This window comes from Pleuronectes platessa, chromosome 9 (genome assembly GCF_947347685.1).
Source record: "Pleuronectes platessa chromosome 9, fPlePla1.1, whole genome shotgun sequence".
NCBI lineage: Eukaryota > Metazoa > Chordata > Actinopteri > Pleuronectiformes > Pleuronectidae > Pleuronectes > Pleuronectes platessa.
In genome coordinates this window covers 28,061,804-28,080,981 of record NC_070634.1, presented here as the reverse complement: position 1 = coordinate 28,080,981, position 19,178 = coordinate 28,061,804, and the positions used below count along the sequence as shown (strand labels likewise).

Below are 19,178 nucleotides of genomic sequence, written 5' to 3'. Positions count from 1 at the left end.
CCCAGAGAGGTGGAAGGAGGGCTCGGGGTCGGTTGGGGTCCAGGTCGGGGGGGGGGGGGGACGGCCCAGTAGCGACAGGAAGGACACCTTTGAGTCCGAACTGAGATTTTTCCGCTTTAAACCGCATCTACCTTCACTAACCAAAACAAACAGATTAAGCTAAAATGAAGAAATGCCACACGCCAACAACCTCATACACCACAGCACACTGTGGTTCTCATATGTTACGTTACAGATTTCTAATTTTATATTTCCAAGTATTACAGGTTCACAAATTAACATCACAACAGTTTGTCTGGTGGAAACTTTGCCAAACTACTCAGTGCCAGTTCAACAGTTCAAATCCTTCATATTTGCCTTGAGACAATCCAGGGTGCAGAGTTGGATTTTAATAATCCTGCGTCCTCTTCAAGTGCCACAACCACGTAAAAGATAAAGCTGCAGAAATAGGTTCAATGAGAAAACTACGTTGAACTCCAGTGTGATCAGAGTTTCTCTGGATGAGCGCCGTGTTGTAAAAGAAGAAGTTACACTCTCCTGATACAAACACGTATCCAACATGTCAACACTCTAGTTTACATTGAAGTTCTGTCTGACTTTAAACTTATAATCTTTAAATGTCAGAAAATAGAGAAAATGTAAAGAAACAAAAAGGTTTGAATGTTCAGTTTGACTCTGGTTTAATTATTAAACCTCAAATCTTCTCTGTTGAGAAATATACATTTCAACATGAGAGACGGTGAACCCTCAAATACGTTGCATTTTAAAATGTTTAACTTTTAAATGAGAGTGAATCAGTGAGAATAGTTAAATATGAAACTGATATTTGATTGAAAAACATTTAAATGTTTTATTCATTAATCAAATTAGATGAAGTAAGAACTTCCAGAGCTTTTGTCTGTATCTCACAGACTTCTTCAGATTCCAGTTCAGGACTTTGGTCCCATGAGGATTTGAGTTTGACCCTGAGAAGCGTTTGAAAGCTTCACATGGAGACGAGAGCAGTGACGCAGCTGAGAGCTCTGGTCGCACTGGATTTGAATCTTTGAATCTTGTGGCAGTTGGAGTCAGTCGTTCAGGAACAGACTCGCAGCAGGAAAACGCTGGACAACGTCTGGCCTCAGATAAGCTACACAGCTCAGTTACCTCTCATCACTACGCAATACAGCTGCTGCACTGCACAGCACAGCACCACCGGGGGGCGCTCAGATCCACCCACTCAGATCCAGAGATCTCCGTCAGTCTTCTCAGATATTTTTATAAAAGCATGTCTTTATTTTTCTTCAGTTTTTTGCGGAAAAACACTTTTTTGCTCTGACAATGTGTGAAGACGAGTCGACACCTGATCAACAACGTTACACGTTAATGATGCATCAGCCTCTTCTCAGAGAAAACTACAAAACAGAAACTACACATTAGCCCTGTGCTAACAGTTAGCTTCAATAGGTTATAATGATAATCGATTGATCATTTATGGATCCTTCAGTAATAAACCAAAGTCCTTTTGGTTTAAAAGTGTTAAATCATAGAAATAGTTGCTAATTAAGATTTGTTCTACTTTCAGTACCAAAAACCGAGGGAGGTAATGCTAACCATAGCGCACACGCTAAAGACTTATCACGTACAGATTGTATTCCAGCGGTTCAAAGCTTTTTCTACTGTCACAGCTGTTTGTAGCTGTTTCAGCTCTGCTAAAGTAGTTAGCATCCTGAGCTACTTTACTAATTTCTTAGCTGATGTTGAAACCTCAGCTGCTTCAATGTCCCGCAGACAAAGCACGTACAGAAATGAACGTCAGTGGTTCAAAGCTGTTGAATATCACGCACATCATTGACCAGCATTACACGCAGAAAACCAAACAAGCTAACGATGTTCTTATCGTGTACAAACTGGTCCAGTGTCTAGGGTCGTTGTAGCTAGCTGCTCACACCACCGTGGCTAAGCTAGTGTGGATATCTGTTGAATCTTTGCTTGCAGTGAAAGAAAGTTCCAGGACTTGGTAACCTAGCTTAGCACAAAGACTAGAATGTGGGGGAAACTGTTAGCCTAGCTACAAGAAAGGAAAAAAACATCCATCCTAAAATATTTTCAGCAGGAATGTCTCCTCATGGCTAAGGTTAGCTTGATAGCTAACAGTAAGTTAGCTTTTACCACAAGAATACAATCTACACATGATGATGATGATGATGAAGCTTTAACTGTTCACTATAGAAGCAGCTGTTCATCAGTGAGTGATGAAGTGATGAATCCTCAGAGGAGCTGGAGCCTATTGATACAAATGATCATCAATGATCTCGATTATCAAACAGTATTTTTCCTTTTATCACTAAATGAGCGGGTGGGCGGTTTCAGCTCAAGTCGGGTTTGATGCCCGCTGCTGCGGTCGAGCTGATGCATCTTTGACTGACGGCTGTGATCAGGTGGCGACAGGACGAAGAGCCGGACCCAGTCAGACCAGATGGATGTAGTAGCCAGGTCACGGAGCTGGACTTAAAAACCCTCCAGAGGTCAAAGTTCATCTTCTGGAGGGTGGAGACAGGTCACCTGGCAACCAAAGGAAAGGCGGCGTTCAAACGCCAAAACAACTTCAGCACTTAAAAGAGAGACGGGTCAGAAAGAGACTTTTTATAAAACAGAACAATTTTCAATGTACACATATTATCAGAGGAACATATTTAAACGATGTTAACAGGAGGAGCTGATCCAGGCGCAGCGGCAGGTAGCACACGGACCGGCTTCGAGTCACATCTCAGTGGACGGTCAGTTTTTTATGCAAGTGAAGCAGCAGCTCCTGGTGGGACTCGAGTCTCCTGCCCGATCAGAGCGCACTCTTCAGGCTAAAGCAGGAACTATCAGGTACACACTGCTAACCGGACATTTACCCTCCCTACGTAGCAGAATGCTAACTGCTAAACCTCAGTAACGAGAAATTAAACTCGCCTGTTAATAAAGAAACAGCCGCAGGTCATAAAACAGAATCGGCCAACGAGCGACCGAGCTGAGCAACTTGGAACAAAAACCACAACACCTCCTTTTAATTCTTAACTTCCAGTAATAATGTTAAACTTTGGCTTTTACAGTTGAAATAGTTAATTAACTTTGGCCAATTAGATTCATCAAACAAAAATATCAGTGGAAACCAACTGAGCAACGTTTTAGTGCAGTGACATCAGGCAGATTCTTCTGGATGTTTGAATCCAGTTTGTGCTTCAAGTTATGTTATTATTTCAGATGAACCATTAGAACGAGTGAACTAATTTGAATTTAGTGACGTGTAAATGTCCACACTGTTGACTTTGATTTATTAAGATCGACTTTGAACTTCTGGTTTAACCAGGTCCTGGTTCAGACTTGGATATTATGAAGTCTCCTCTTTAAAAGATTTAGTGGTGGAGGTTAGCTTCGAGTTAGCTTACAGTGAGTTAACAGATAGAAGTTTTTATTTTCCCTCGACAAAGAAAACAAATTCCCATTAAGTTTTGACCTGAATATAATGTTAAAAGTTCGACATGTTGCTCTACTCCAACTTCAATTGTAGAGGCAGGAATCAGATGTTTCTATAAATCATCATTCACTTCTGATTTCAATCCTCCATAACTAGTCTGTTAGAAGCAGCTGCTCAGTTTCTACGTTTCTTAACTCTTTTGGATCAAATTAAGAAAGGAACTGTAGACAATGTTGTTCATTTTCACTTTTTTCAAATAAAAAAGTTAACAGGTTAATGAAATACTAAACCGATCTGAACTGGTTTGAAAAGGTTTGAAATCCGGCTAACCTTCCTCCTCACCGCACAGAGGTGTCGTAAACCAGTCTGGTTCAGTCCGGTCCAGTCCAGTTCAATGCAGTCTAGTTTGGTCTGGTTCAGTCCGGTCCAGTCTCGTATGGTTCAGTCCGGTCCAGTCCAGTTCAATGCAGTCTAGTTTGGTCTGGTTCAGTCCGATCCAGTCTCGTATGGTTCAGTCCAGTCTGGTTGGAGGAATCTCTAAAACAGGAGTAGTCGGGTCGGAGCTAACGAAGTGGACCGGTCGAACTAAAGTGTTTCACGTGAACGGACTCGTTCTTTAAAATAAATAATCAAATAAAACAAATTATTTCTAAAATCATCAGATTCAACTTTAAATAAATTCATCTTTACAGAATCTGATCAGATAAAGTGACTCAGGATCCGACTTCTCTTCCACTGATATTCAGTTTCATCTTCAAACTGTGAAAACGGCTCAACCTCATCATCTTCATCAACCTCTGGTCTTTGAGTCGGTCGAGGCTCCGTCATCGTTCGCTTTCAATGCCAAATGTTGGTTTCATATTGTTTTTTACTTTTGACTGTTTCTGAATATCCACAGCACGTCTGATGATACTGTTCGTTCACCGTGTATCGAATATATCTGAGCAGAAGATGGTTTTAGTAAAAAACTTTTAATACTGTACTTTTTAAAGAGGACGTACTGAACGTGTTCTGAAGCTTTGATGTGAAGAACTTTTCTGTTGCATGTGTCTGGTGGAGGGGGGGGGGGCAAAGGTTGGGGATAGTTAGAAAATGTGAAGAAGCTTCTGTTACCATGACCACTATCAATCTATAGACTCCTCACAGGTCGATTCACAGGAAATAAAGCACTTTACGTGTCCAACGGCAGCGACTCACGTTATTCACACGCTAACGTACCAACAGTCGATTAACGTCTTTGAGAAGGAGTCAGAAAAACTGTTTATTTAACCAGCTCATAAACCAGATATATATATATATATGCATGTTGCAGCTGAATACCCCTCCCCTCACCCCCCCTCCATATATATATATATATATATAAGAAAACTGTCACATCTTGTTTTGTTTGAGACAAAACGAGATGTGACAGTTTTCTTTGAACTCTAAATAAATTCATGTGAAGCTGAAACAGTAAAACACGCATTAAGTTGACTATATAGATTTTTATTGTTCTATAAATGAATGTATGACAGTCAGATTTGTAGCCTCAAAGCCTTAGAGTGTGTGATAGTCTTTTTCACATGATCTACACAAATGTCACATGTTCAGCTCCTCACACTCATCTACACACAATCTAAACACATTCATGTAATGCCGCTGTTTATCAAAGGTCAAAGGCTGGTTAGTAAAACAGGGACGTTGATTGAGTTTGTATGGAGGCAGTTATTGGTTGCAGGGGTCGGCCACTCGGCCGGTGAACAGCATCGTGTTAATGGTCGATTCTCTGATGAGCAGCAGGAACGGTCGGTTGGCCAGAAAAAGCTCACGGTTGAAATTGAGGGAGCGTCCGACCGCCACCACGGCCGTGGCTGCTGCCGCCTCGCTGCCCTCCTCGTTCACCTGGAAGACAGAGAACAGGTTTGTGACGAGTCTGAGCTGAAGACTCCTGGTAGAGACCCACACTGTCCTAACGCACACACAACCAGGGCGGGACAATTCTGTCTGTCATCAGTACACCCGGCATTCTATTGGTTGGACAATGTCATGAGTGCAAGACGGGTTAGTGAGTTCAGGGAAGCACACACACACACTGAACTGGATTCACTGTTCTAGTCTCTTTTCTAACAAAGTTAAACGTAGTAAAAACACTTAAGTTGCTTTCTGTGACCAGGTGACCAGTGTGTCGTAACCCACCTCCAGGAAAGCCTTGTGGTAGGCGTCTGAGATGAAGAGCGTGTCCGAGCCGTCCTCCAGGATTCCTGAAACAAACACACACTCACCTGTGAAACCTCGTCTCATGTGTTCAGTTATGAAGTCACACCTGGTTTCAAATGTGTCTCATACACAGATTGTTTGTGTTTTGAGTCTGATGACATTTCTGCCCGTGTCGTCGGTCACGTGACGATGAGCTTCATCCTCTCGTGGACATCGACTCCGTGACCAGGTGGTTCTGCTTATCACCTGGACTGTCATGTGGTCACACTCGGGCCAATTGTAATCGAGCAACAAACACGTATGATAAAGGTTCAGTGTGTAGAATTTGGTGACATCTAGTGGCCATGTTGCATGTTGCAGCTGAATACCCCTCCCCTCACCCCCCCCCTCCAAACATGACAGAGAACCTGTGGCAGCTTCAGGTGTCAAGTGTTGGTCTGGTCTCTGCTTCTGTAAAAAACATGGCTGCCTCTGTAGAAGTGACCCGCTTCTGATGTCAATATAAAGTATTTAAATATAAAGTATTCAAATATAAAGTATTTAAATATAAAGTAATTAAATATAAAGTATTCAAATATAAAGTATTCAAATATAAAGTATTCAAATATAAAGTATTTAAATATAAAGTATTCAAATATAAAGGGCCCATTCTGAGGTAAAGAAACAATTTGTACAATTTAGATTAACACACAAACGAAAGCTTCCACACTGGACTCTAACGTTCGTGTGCTGCTGCCGGGGGAAAGGACGTGAGGGGGGGGGGGAAGCACCTGGCAGGCTGGACTTCTCGGAGCTGAACAGGTCCGTCAGTCCCATCGCCCGCAGCTCCTCCTTCAGAGCAAAACTGTCCTCCACCCTGAACCGAGGGACGTGGACGGACACCGAGGTTTCCTCCATCTCATTCAACCAGTCGTTCAGCTTCGTCAGGTCCAGACTCTCCTCCACCTTGACACAAAAATAAATATGAACGTACAGGTGGTCCTTCTCACTGTCCGCCCTCTGACTGTGGAGTCCCACAAGGCCTTGTACTAGGACCACAGGTTTCTTGGAAACTTTCCTCTGAGAATCAGAGGACATGTCACTTTATATGCAGATGACACTGATTTACAGTCGGCTGTAGAAATATTTGACAGAATTTCTTCCACAGTGGAAGATGGGACTGAAGTTTAGACATTTGTCTTTTAACTCATTGATTTCCACTGTTTTCAAAGTAACTGGACAGACTGGTTAGAAACATCAGATGAAACTGCCTCAGGTGAAACCAGTTAGTCGACACCACATCTCAGAAGCTTTCCAATCTACTGGTGTCCAGAGGAAATATATCAAATCTGAGGCCAATGAGCAGCTGGACATTTCCCAACTGTGGCAGGACAATGAGACCTACAAGCTGCCGCTGTGGTTTTATATATTCTGCTCGGGCCTTGACACCAATAATCAATAATCTGTAATAATCAATAATCGGTAATAATCAATAATCTGTAATAATCAATAATCTGTATTACCTGACTGAGCGCTGTGTCCTTGCTTGGAAGGATGATCACCATGGTGATGTCGTCTCCGAGGTAGGGCATCTCCAGCAGCTGCACGTGGTCCTCGGGGAAGTTCTTGTACCTGAACTTGGCTTCCTGGTACATCATGCTGACCGGGCAGCTGCGACTCGCACTGACGTGGAAGTCTGAGACGAAGACGTTCCCCGTGTCAAACTTGTTCTTCCACTGACCCTGAAAGGGAGAAACCACCTCACTGAGCTGAGAACACGAGGATGTCTCCTTCCTACACGTTAGCATGAGTCCGTCCCCCCAGCGCTGCTCGTGGAGCCCTGCTTTGACCTGGGGCTGTTTTCATTTTCTCTCCAGGTCTCAACTTGGGGGACTGAGAAGTTTACTGTCTTTTGAGAATCTCCCACATTGAGCTGTAACCCTAACCCTCCGTAAAGAGCTACCTTGAAGTAGATGGTGTTGACAAGGACCAGGATGGTGCTGGAGTCCAGCGCCCCCTGTGGCAGCGTGTCCTGGATCCGGTTCTGCGTCTTGTTGGCGATCCAGTTGTTGATGGTGGCCAGGGCCTCCTCCGGCTTCTCCTGCAGCACAGAATCAGGGTCACCAGGGTGAGCAAGGGGCGTGACCTAGGTGTGCTGGACGACACGTTACCTTGAAGTTGAGCGGCAGCAGTTTGGCTCCATACACCGTCTCACTGATGTTCTGATAGGTCTCGTTGAAGACAAGAGACTTGTCTCCAAACAGCCTGTTGGCAGAGATCAGCTCCGTGGTCTCGTCCTTCTTCCGGAACAGACGACAGTTGAGTTTGGCGAAGAAGAAGTGGACCTGATCGGACGTCTTCCCTTTGATGGAGTCAAACTCAAACACCTGCAGAGGAGGTGAGGACAAGAGGAGGTGAAGAGGTGAAGAGGAGGTGAGGACAAGAGGAGGTGAAGACGTGAGGACAAGAGGAGGTAAAGAGGTTAGGACAAGAGGAGGTGAAGTTTCATTTCTGGGTGGACTATCCCTTTAAGGTTCAACTTAAAATCTTCCTCTTTGATAAAGTCTATAGTTCTGGATCAGGTCCTGAAACATGCTGTAGATCTAGACTAGTGGAGAACTCCCAGCATGCACTGAGTCTCACCTTCATGATCTGCTCCAGCGTGTTGTTGCAGGCGCCCAGCTTGGTCATAGCGAAGGCGGTGGAGATGCTGATGGGGGACATGAAGATGTTGGACTCGGGCGTCCTGCCGCGGGCGAGCTGCTTGTACAGGGACAGGGCGAAGCGGCTGTTGGCCTTGGACAGCTCCCACACTCGGGGGTTGGTGGACTCGGGGACGGGCTCGGGCTCCGGGGTCGGGCCCTCGGGCTCGGGGCTGCGGTGGACGCAGCGTGGCTCCAGGGACAAGTCTCTGGGTTTGGCTCCACAGACGTCGGGACGGAAGGCGAGAGAGGCGAGCGGCAGGAACGCCACAGCCAGCAGCCAATCAGCAGCCCTCATTCTGGAGAGGGAAAGCCGCACACACACATTGGTGCTTCTATCTTAGTGAGGACACTCATTGACAAAATACATTCCCTTACCCCTTACTCTAACCCTTTATATAACCTAACCCTTATTCTAACCCTTTATATAACCTAAACCTTATTCTTACCCTTTATATAACCTAAACCTTATTCTAACCCTTTATATAACCTAACCCTTATTCTAACCCTTTATATAACGTAACCCTTATACGTCTTAAAGTCTTAAATCTCAGCCCTTTCAAAAAGTGAGGACCAGACAAAATGTCAGGTCTGTGTTTAACATGGTCCCCACAAAGATACAAGTACAGGAACAAACACAGTTAATCAATAAACTGAGCTGTAAAATCCTTCAGTTGGTTTTGAAATTAACATCATGATTAATTTAAGGTTAACGTTCATTTAATTTATTAAATAATTTGTCATAAACCTGAATCTGAAATAACTATAAAAACTATTAAAAATCCTTTTTCTCTGAAAATATTTCATATTTCCACTGTTTTTATGTTGGTGAATAAGTGATTATTAGCATCAATACTGAATATAAATTGTTATTAAGGAACAAATAGTGTTTAATGGAACTGAACTAATATTTAAACTACATAAATTCACTTCAATCGCGGTTTGACGTAAACAGACACATTTAAACATGAACTTCAGAAATACATAATCATTTTATAGATAAATATATATACTTATATTTGCTATATTAGATATAAATACTTTAATTTAATGATCAGAATTAACCAAATGAATTAAAAATAAATAGCTATTTTTTATTTTAGGTTAAACTAAGTTGTAATTTAAACAATTTGAATATAAAGATAAAGAATCCCAGTAAAGTTAAAGCAGTGAAGTCGGAGCTCTTACCTGAGCAGCTGAACAGAGTCTGATGGACGAGCTGATCTCAGGTCAGTGTCCTGCAGAGCGACCAGGCGGCACGGCGACCTTTGAGACATTGATCGCCTGTGAGTCAACAGTCGGTTCGTCCCAGGGGACATGTGGACACAAACATCCCAGTGAGGAACTCACGTCCGGCCGATCACTGATCAATAACCAAACTGCTGCAGGACCCCCGGCTCACCAGCAGGGGCCACAGCAGCCGTCTGCTTGTTTCAATCTGTTTCAATTGTCAGATGAAAGTGAGAAACTTTAATTTAAACTAATGAAGTAAAGTTAGAAACTTCCTGAAGGTGTTTCCGTCGCTTTGAGTCGAGTTCGACTGAAACAACAAACGTCAGATAAAAAGATTTGAGCTTCTCCTTTAAAGCTTCGATTAACAGGAAGTCAACAGATAAAATCATTCATATGAATTTTATTTGTGGAATCAATAAAATAAAAATGTGCAAAAACATTGACATGTAAATCACACACACACACACACAGCAGATTTCCAGTTGAACCATAAAGAGTCGTTTGGTTTGATTTGCTGCTGAAGAGTCACATGTCCATTGAAACCAGTGGGAGCCTGACTCCAGACGGGTTTCAGTGGGTCAGAACAGCTTGGGAAGTTGTCTCAGGCGACTCAGGTCCAGAATGTTTCCCACCGACCCCTCCGTCGGGTGCTTGCTCGTCCTCAGTAAAGATGGACGCTTGCTGGAGCAGTTCTCCTTGTCGCCGCTGAGGGGCGTGGCTCTTCGGGCCAACAACTGCATCTTCGGCAGCAGGTCTCTGATCAGCTGACTCTGGGGGAGGGGCTTCACGTTCGGAGCTTCGGTCAGTGGCTGTCGAGTCGACGCCTCTTGAACTCTGACCTCCTCTTGCTCTTCTTCTTCCTCGCCCTCCTCCTCCTCCTCGATCAGGCCGTACTTCCTCATGTACCTCCTGGTGCCCAGAGACATGTTGCTAGGTGACAGCAGGTAGTCAGAGGAGGAGGCGGGGACCCGGCGAGGGGCGTGGCCCTGGTGAGGGGCGTGGCCTCCCAGGGACAACCTGCTGAGCTGAGAGTCGCTCAGGTAACGCAGAGCGATGGCGTTGGCCTCCAGGCTCAGGTCCACGCTGCCGCCTGGACACAGAGAGCTGACACTCAGATCAGACACGCCCAGTCTGCACATGACAGCTGCTGGGTTGATGCTCGCCAGAGTGCTGAGAACACACAAACACACAAACACACACAGTCAGGAGGCTGGAGTGAGGCTTTATCCTACGACAGCGTTTTAATCCAACACTAACGCGCCTGAAAACACATCCCATGACCACTCACTGCACTGGACATGCACGTGTAAACACACTGAACAACATCTCGGCTCCTTCATGTTAACAGCTGTGTCAGCTGTTAGCAAAGAACAACAGGGTCAGTAACTCTTGTAATTGATTCTCCATGTTGCATTTTCTGCTGAATCATCTTTCACTTCTTATGTGGGAAATAAAACTCATGGACGACGAATCGGACTCAGCAGAATACAGACGATGTGGAAACTGAAGGACGAGCTAACCGGCTAATCCCCGTCCCTGAACACGACTTGATTCTGGAGAAGAACTTATCAGATGATACGTTTTGTTGTTCGGCTGGATCACCTGACGCACAAGACAAAGACGTCTGTGCTCCAGTTTCGGTGGAAAGTCAAATATAGTGTTATATTTATGTGTTAGTAGTGATGAGCAGGTATCGGTGTCTCTCTACCTGGCTTGTTAGCTTAGCCCAGCTAGCCTCCAGGCAAGACACCAGCAGTAGATGCTAACAGGAGCGTATGCTCACTACTGTTATTAAACTGACACACACGGCAGAGAGAAGCATTAGAGATTATTGTGATGAAACTTCTACACTGAAGGCGAATGTGTGAGTTTGGAGAAGAAGCTCCACCACGTTAGATATCCAACGTGCTATCCTAGTAATGTTACCATTGATGCAACACTTGACTGTGTGTTAATGTGAGTAACTTTAGTATTAATGTTATATTAGATCATAGTTCAAGAAATAATGTTAGTGCCGCTGCTCCATTTAATATTCATGAGGGGCTTTGCATTAACCATATATGGTAGAATGTGGGCGTGTAGAGGGCGGGGCATGAGGCAGATCCTCTGGTTGTACCTGACACTCTCCACATCTCGCTCCCTGTTCCTGTCGGACTCCGTCAGGTCGTCTTTGTCCACGTCGACTCCGAGCTGCTGCAGCTGCCGCAGCGTGGCGCTGACCACGGGATCTGAACTCTGCTGCCTCCTTCTGGACGGGGAGGAGACGGCAGACTCACTTCTCCTCCTGGACTCCACTTCCTGTCCATGGTCCGACTCCTGCAGGCGACTGGTCAGCTGAGTCTGAGGTCATAACAAGAGGTCGTAAGGTCGTCTGTTCAGTGTCCCCCCCCCCCCACCCACCCGATCAGAAGCTGATCTGTTACCATCAGGTTTTTGTAGAAGCTCTGCTGCTCGCCTCTGCTCACAGTGACGCCCGCTGGACTCTGCAAACCACTGAACACACACACGCCTTCTTAATGACCTGTTTAAACAACAACCATCTTCACTAGTGTGAGTGTCTCACCTGTGGTGACCAGTAGGGGAGCAGGGAGACATCTGATTTGTGATGTCACAGGCCTCAGAACTGCCCACAGTCTCAGTGACGGACAGGTCATGTGACGAGGAGTGTCTGCAGGAGGAGGAGGGGCCAGGGGAGGAGGGGGGTGTGGCTTGTCTCTCCTGATGGGGGAGGGACTGGACAGGGTTTTCCCAGAACAGACTGGCACCTGAAAACAAAGTGATGTCATCGTCACACACACACCTGAAGTGAACACTTTCTCACACTCAGTCACTAGGGCTGCACGATATAAGAAAACATGCGATAACGTTGTTTGAAGGGAAAGATCTCCGATAAATGGAAATGTCTCATTATCTCCAATACAACTGGAGTCAATGGTGACGCTAAGGCCCAATCACTTTCACCCTTTAAGCCCTTCCCCTTTCGTGTTGCATGTTAATGTGTAGCGGTAGGCTGCTGGGCCTGTTAGGACTGAGGGGTATACCTGAGGGGGGGGCTCTATACCCTCTAAATGGAGGGATACCCAGAATGCCTTGCAAATCACCGGCAAGTTCGTAGAGTGACCCACAAATGTAATATTATCTCCATTAATAAGGATCTAAAAACTGGGATGATGTGATATCTTAGTTTAATATAATTTAAATGTATTATGGTCACTTTTTTCACCAAAAACTAATTTATCATATAAATACGTGTGGATGCATGAAACACCATTTATCCCTAACCCGTCTTTTGCAATAAGTATATCTAACACACAGACCCACACACACACACACACACACACCTGTCCCCACAGCGACGCTGGACGTGCTCCTGGTCTCCTGAGGGTGGACATGTCTCATCTGAGCTTCCAGCAGCATCTGAACCTACAGTTAGAAAACAGTGAGGACTCCAGTTTCCATGACAACCCCACACCCTGGGACCAATCAGCAGCCTGGTTGGTGACGAGTTATTTTAAAAATGACAGAACGTTGTTCTCACCTGAGCCTGCAGGAGGCGCAGCTGTCGGTCCTGGTGGAGGAGGACCTGGTAGGTGTCTGATTGTACGACTCCGCCCACCTGATCAGTGCACTGAGGAGGAGCAGGGGGGAGGAGGAGAGAGGGAGGAGACGAAGGGTCATGTGAGGGAGGGGGGAGAAGACCTCTGGTGGAGGAGGGGGGAGCAGGAGGAGTCATTGGATGGTTTCTGAAAGTCGGGGGAGGAGGAGCGGCAGAGGAGAGTATGGGGGTGGAGCTACAGGTGTAAGGCGAGTAGCAGGTGGAGGTCGGCTGCAGGTCAGAGTTGGGGGTGCTATGGAGGTGAGGAGGGGGAGGTCTGGGAGCTGGGGAGGAGGAGGGGGAGATGCTTCCTGTTGGAGGAGCGGACTTCCTGTCTGCCGACGAAAGCGGAAGACATCTGTGGGCGGAGCCAGGGTCCTGCCAGGTGAAGCTGCTGTCAATCAGCAGAGAGAGTTCAGGAACAGACGGCTGAACTCTACGACTCTGGAACACACACATCGCCCCCTGCTGGTGAACACTGGTACTGAACAGTCTTCAAACCAAAACATCAGAGTAGACGTTAAATAAATGTTTGTCAAAGGTGGTTTCAGAGTGGGATCTGAGGGACAGACGTGGTTCAGAACCCGTCTCTACGTCCTCAGTGATGGGGTGAAGGTCTGTTAGCCGTTAGCCTCATTAGCACCGTTAGCAGGTCGCCTCCGGACAGCCCTGATCTGTGACTCACCTGCTGAGCGGGGGCATGAGGACTCGGGGACGGTCGTGGAGAAAGGTCTTCGTCTTCGACTCCAGAGTCCTGATCAGTGACGGAGACACCGGCAGCTGACGGGGGGTTGCTGGGGGGAGAGGGGATTGGGGGCTCAGTGAAAACTCCTCTGTCAGTATTTTCAGTAAGTGGGATTGTCCCTTTAAACCTGGTACCTGTTAAAGGAGCTCTGAGCCGCTCTGAACGTCTCCGTCTGTCTGTGATCGTCTGAAGACAACTCGCACTGCAGAGACTGACCGTCCACCAGCGCCCCCTGCTGAGCACACAGCTCATCATCAGCCCCACTCAGAACCCATTCATCAAGAAGGTGAAGCTGCTCAAGTCCACGTTGAGTCAGATGAGTGGTTACCTGGTAGAGTGTGACAGACTGGGAGGCACTGAGGAACTCACAGTGCAGCTGTAACCCAGGTCCAGGTCCAGGTCCAGGTCCAGGTTCAGGTCCTGGTCCTGGTCCTGGTCCTGGTCGTCGACACTGGAAGAACTGTGGAGCTCTGTGAGTGGCAGCGAACAGAACGAGCAGGAAACAGCCGCTCTCTGACAAAACTCTGAAACCCAATGGAGTCGCTCGATCACAACTCAACATCATCAATACACAACGTTTGTCTCCACAGACGTCTTCTGTCCCTCACCTGTCCTGCAGGGCGGTGCTGAACAGGAACCTCAGACACCAGGACATCACTTGAGGGTTGTAGATGTGTGTGACTCCACTCAGCCAGCTGTCAAAGACCCAAACAGTCAGAAAACAACGTCTCGAAGTACATCTCTGCCAACAGCCTGTCAGATTAGTGAAAGATGGAATGTTGTTGTGCTCAGTCTAAGTGAACTTTTGTTTTATCGTTTCCAGGTCTGACGAGACCAGGAGCAGTGGGGCTGACTTTATGCACCACTGTACGTCTGTCGTACAAGCATCATTCACGCCTAGCAGCTAGCCTGTTAACACAACCAGGTGGAGTGAGAGAAGGCCAGTCGGACTCACAGTCCCACCAGCGGCAGGTTGGCAGCTTTGGGATCAGACTCCAGTAGCAGCAGCAGCTTCCGAGTTTGATCCATGGTCAGAAACCTGCGAACACACGGCTCAGTCAGTAAACAGCCGCTCCGCCAGAGGAAGCAGTGTGACTCGTATCCGTGAAGGTCACATGAGGAGTCACATGAGGAGTATCCGTGAAGGTCACATGATCTCACCCTCTATGGCAGTTGGTGGCGTGCTGAAGCGTTCGGCCCACGCCGGTCAGACTCCTCAGCAGAGCAGTGGGGATGATGGGAATGGCTCGGACCGGCTGGACGTCCATGCTGACCGACGGACAGATGGCCTGCCAGCTGAGACTAAACGCCATGGCGTCAGACTGCTGAGAGCAGACCACACGACCTCTGACCTTTATCAGCTGAGAAAGATCCAGAGTCTGTCTGCTGCTCACAAACTGCTGCAGCGCCTGGCGACACACACAGATGAGACACCACAAGTAAATTCACAAGATCCTCACATCACACACACTCATAAATGTCTGTCTGATTGTTTTCATAATAATTTATTCTCTAAGAAATCAGTCAAATTCAAGAAACAACGCCGTGACTTCCTGTGGAGGATCTCAGGAGAATTGGGTCCAGACCTTTTCCAGAAGATCACAGACTTTTATTATCATAGTTGATCTCTGTGAGATAATGAGGAGACGTTGAGCAGAGTCAAAGAGGTCGAGGGGGAGGCGCTGACTGATGACCTCAGAGATTTTACCTTGATGCTGTGATGGATCTCGGCCTCTGATTGGATAACGGTGACAGGTGACGTCTCCGTCTGAGTGGAAAACAAACAAGGAACAAGGACGTCTCCAGGAAGCAGAGCAGTAGGGAGCCTGGCCGCGGACCCGACCTGGTCCCGACCCGGATCGAAGCGGTTTAGAGTCACAGTGACCCCGTCCTCATCTGGACCCACGAGCACAAACAGCAGAGAACAGGAGTTAGTATGAGCCAGGTGAGTTGGACCAATCAGAGCTCAGGATGACAAGCAGGTGACCTCTGACCTGGGTCCACACACACTGATCCCAGGAAGAAACAGTGGAGGCGGGGCTTGTTACTGTGACGGACGTGACGCTGGGCCAGTCGCAGAGCTTTCTCCATCAGCACCACACGAGGCTTCCTAGACACACACACACACACACACACACACACACACTTTGTACAATCTTCCCTAACACTGACATTACAACCGAAGTACACTGCACCAATCGATCACTGGATTGAGGTGGGCGTCGGCCACTCCGATGGTTACCTGTGTGAGTAGAGCTGGAGGCGGAGCATGTCTCCTGAGGGGCCGTCCCACAGAGCCGATCGGGACTTTGGGAAACTCAGCAGCATCCGAGGGTTCGTGGAGTTTCTGTTGAAGACGAGGTCATCGCTGAAGTAAGTGGTCTGAATTTATATAGATCTTTATAGCTTTAGTCTTCATTAGCGTTTATTGTCATTCATAAAAGGTGCATCTCTTGGTTAAGGATCTTGCCCAAGGACACCTCAGCATGCAGGTGGGGAAACTGGGATCGAACCACTGACCTGATGAGGATAACTGCTCTACCCCCCAGCCACTAACTGTGTTCCTCACACCAAAAAGATGACGATGATGAACACATTATATCATATCATATTATACTGCATTACATTGCAATCGGACACTGTTTACTGTTTTGCATTTTGCATATCACTTTTTACTTCACTTTTTATATCTTTTATATATTTTTATTCAGAAATGTTTATGTCAAAATAAATGTTACTTTGTATAAATATTGGAAAAAAGTGAGTAAATAAGAAGTAAACAGTGAGTACATACATACTGGTTTTCTATTTTTTATTGCTTTTCCTATGTTTGTTGTATTTATTGCGTTTTTATGTTATTGCGTTTTTATGTTTCTATGTTCATTGTAAGCACCAATTACCAGAGGAAATTCCTTGTAGGTGTAAACTTACTTGGCAATAAAATACTTCTGATTCTGATGATTCTCTTCTGATTTATTTACAAAACACTCATCTATAAACTTCCTGCTTGTCTTTTTAACGACGGATCAATATCACAGTGCACGAGTTCAAAACGCTGTCTGGTCCTTGGAAATCTAAATGTCAACAGATTGGGAAATTGGCTTGTAAACACTACACCCACTAACAGAAGACCAGCTGATCCCAGTTTAATCCATTTAAATCCATTTGAGCTGACACAGACCAGTGTGATTGTGGTTGCTCTCCCTGTGTTGACTGTTGCTAAATGTTGTTTAAATGTACTGATGTGAGTTCGTTACTGATGAAAGAGAACCTGGAGAAACGGCCCTTCCCTGTTTAAATAGAAGAAAGATGAATGATTCATTGAGTGTCCCTGGTTCGGACGTCGAGGGTCACATGACTCCTGCGGGTTCGACCTCTTCAGTCCTGTGAATCCACCAGAACGTTTCAGTCCAGACCTAAGAACCTAATGAAGGACATTACAGATCTGTGATGTGAAGGAACAGCAGAGTCAGTTACTGACACATCCTCAGAAGGAGTCACTGTTATGAACTGGTTTGACTGGTTTGACTGTAACTGTCCAGATGTAAACCTGCTGTCAGTCTCCAGCACTTTATGAATGAACTCTGTGAGAAGCTTCACGTTGTGTCTTTGTCTCAGTGACGCGTTGTCACACTTCACTCCACTCGGAGGTTTCCACTGATCCTGTTACACTAGAATCTGCAGCAAATAGTCGGGTCCCAGTTCCTGCACTGTCTGTCCACAACATGGCGGCGGATCCGCTGAGGGGACAAACTGACACCGGGTGAACCAGCCTCACTGTGCCGGTCAGCAGAGCAAACCAGACCCACCTTCCTCTCACGTTTTCCGGGGTGAACACGTCTTCGAACACCGCGGCCGGCAGAGCCTGGAGGTTCAGCGGGTAGCTCATCCCTCCGTGTCCGGCGGAGAGCAGCCGAGCTCGGGGACAACACGTCAGTTAGCCACGCTAGCTTCCTGCTCGGGTCGGTTCGCTTGGTTAGCTTGAGCCGGTATTACCCGAAACTGTTTAGTAAAATCACGAAGACACTCGGTTAACTCCGTTTCTGAAACGTGTAACGTTCATCTGAATGGAGACAAACACCGGCTATCACCTGGAGCGAGTGGAACATAAACACCGGCTATCACCTGGATCGATCCGCAGTTTGACTGTGGCGCTGTTTCTGGTCCTGACTGGCGCGGCACCTCCACCGTCCAATAGGAAGCGCCGTGGCTGTGTCGCTGACCAATAGGAAGTGCCGTGGCAGTGACGCTGACCAATAGCGTAGCAGATTTCTTCTTCTTCTGTCAATGGAGACAGATGAAGCTCGACAGCGCCCCCATAGGCCGGATAGGCCGCTGAGGGTAGTTCACTACAGCAGGGGCGGATCTAGAGGAATAGGTGTCTCCTCGGGCCCCCTAATGGCTCCACTTTATTCTGACAAGCACATTCATTTCCTCAATTCCTTAGTTTAAAAGACAAAATCTTAATGAGTTGTGTGTCAGGCGGAGTGCTCACACACACACACGCACAGACACACACACAGGGCGGCTGTGGCTGAGGGGTTCGAGTGGTCGTCCTCCAACCTGAAGGTCGGTAGTTCGATCCCTAGTCTGACCATCTGCAGGCCGAAGTGTCCTTGGGCAAGATGCTGAACCCTGAATGCCCCCCCATAGAATAACAACGTGCTGTGAATAGATGCACTGTGTGAATGGGTGAATGTAAAACTGTACTGTAAAGAGCTTTGAGTCAACAAGACTAGAAAAGCTATATAAATACAAAACCATTTAGCATACACACAGACATACACATCTCACTTGTTTGTAGTTCTATCTTAGGGAGGTCACTCTTTGACATAAAACATTCCCTATCCTACGTCTATGATCTACTTTAATAACGGAATCTGTATTCAATCGAGAATAGTTAATCAGAGTAGAATCAATATCAGTAACTCAAGTTGGACAGTATGTTCCCCGGGACATTGGAAGCCTGTTAGTATTCTCATTATTATTAATGCTTGTTTCTGTTAATTGTTATTGTTATTATGTTTGTTGTAGTGTTGTTCTACAACACTACAGCAGTTGTAGAACAACACTGTTGTCCAATACTGTTGTCCAGTATTCCTCGATCCCTAAATAGTATATCTTTATGACCTTTTTTTTTTTTTTTTTTTCTTTTTTTTTTTATTAAGATTTTCCAGGTCCAAACATTACAGTCAGAAACAATACATATATACTTCTCACTAAACCGTCCAAAGATGTAAAAAGTCCACATATAAGTATTACAGGTTCAGTAAACAGCATAAA

The 19,178-nt window shown here is 46.2% G+C and overlaps 2 protein-coding genes across 2 annotated transcripts; both read right to left on the bottom strand.

Annotated features, from left to right (window-relative positions):
* Positions 1-4,914: 4,914 nt before the first annotated feature.
* serpinc1 (serpin peptidase inhibitor, clade C (antithrombin), member 1) lies at positions 4,915-9,656 on the bottom strand. The gene is made up of 8 exons (XM_053430602.1): positions 9,511-9,656; positions 8,264-8,621; positions 7,792-8,007; positions 7,584-7,721; positions 7,144-7,362; positions 6,412-6,586; positions 5,621-5,685; positions 4,915-5,326 (listed from the first exon to the last, which is right to left on the bottom strand). Exons 1-8 carry the CDS (start codon positions 9,639-9,641, stop codon positions 5,150-5,152), a joined length of 1,479 nt encoding a protein of 492 aa, XP_053286577.1. The 5' UTR covers positions 9,642-9,656; the 3' UTR covers positions 4,915-5,149.
* A 283-nt stretch (positions 9,657-9,939) lies between these two features.
* stil (STIL centriolar assembly protein) lies at positions 9,940-18,044 on the bottom strand. Its single transcript, XM_053430921.1, has 16 exons — positions 17,705-18,044; positions 16,138-16,242; positions 15,890-16,005; positions 15,604-15,791; positions 15,057-15,304; positions 14,851-14,934; positions 14,504-14,590; positions 14,224-14,419; positions 14,030-14,127; positions 13,832-13,944; positions 13,094-13,584; positions 12,897-12,978; positions 12,119-12,320; positions 11,979-12,048; positions 11,672-11,895; positions 9,940-10,725 (listed from the first exon to the last, which is right to left on the bottom strand). Exons 1-16 carry the CDS (start codon positions 17,782-17,784, stop codon positions 10,134-10,136), a joined length of 2,976 nt encoding a protein of 991 aa, XP_053286896.1. The 5' UTR covers positions 17,785-18,044; the 3' UTR covers positions 9,940-10,133.
* Between the last annotated feature and the right edge of the window lie 1,134 nt (positions 18,045-19,178).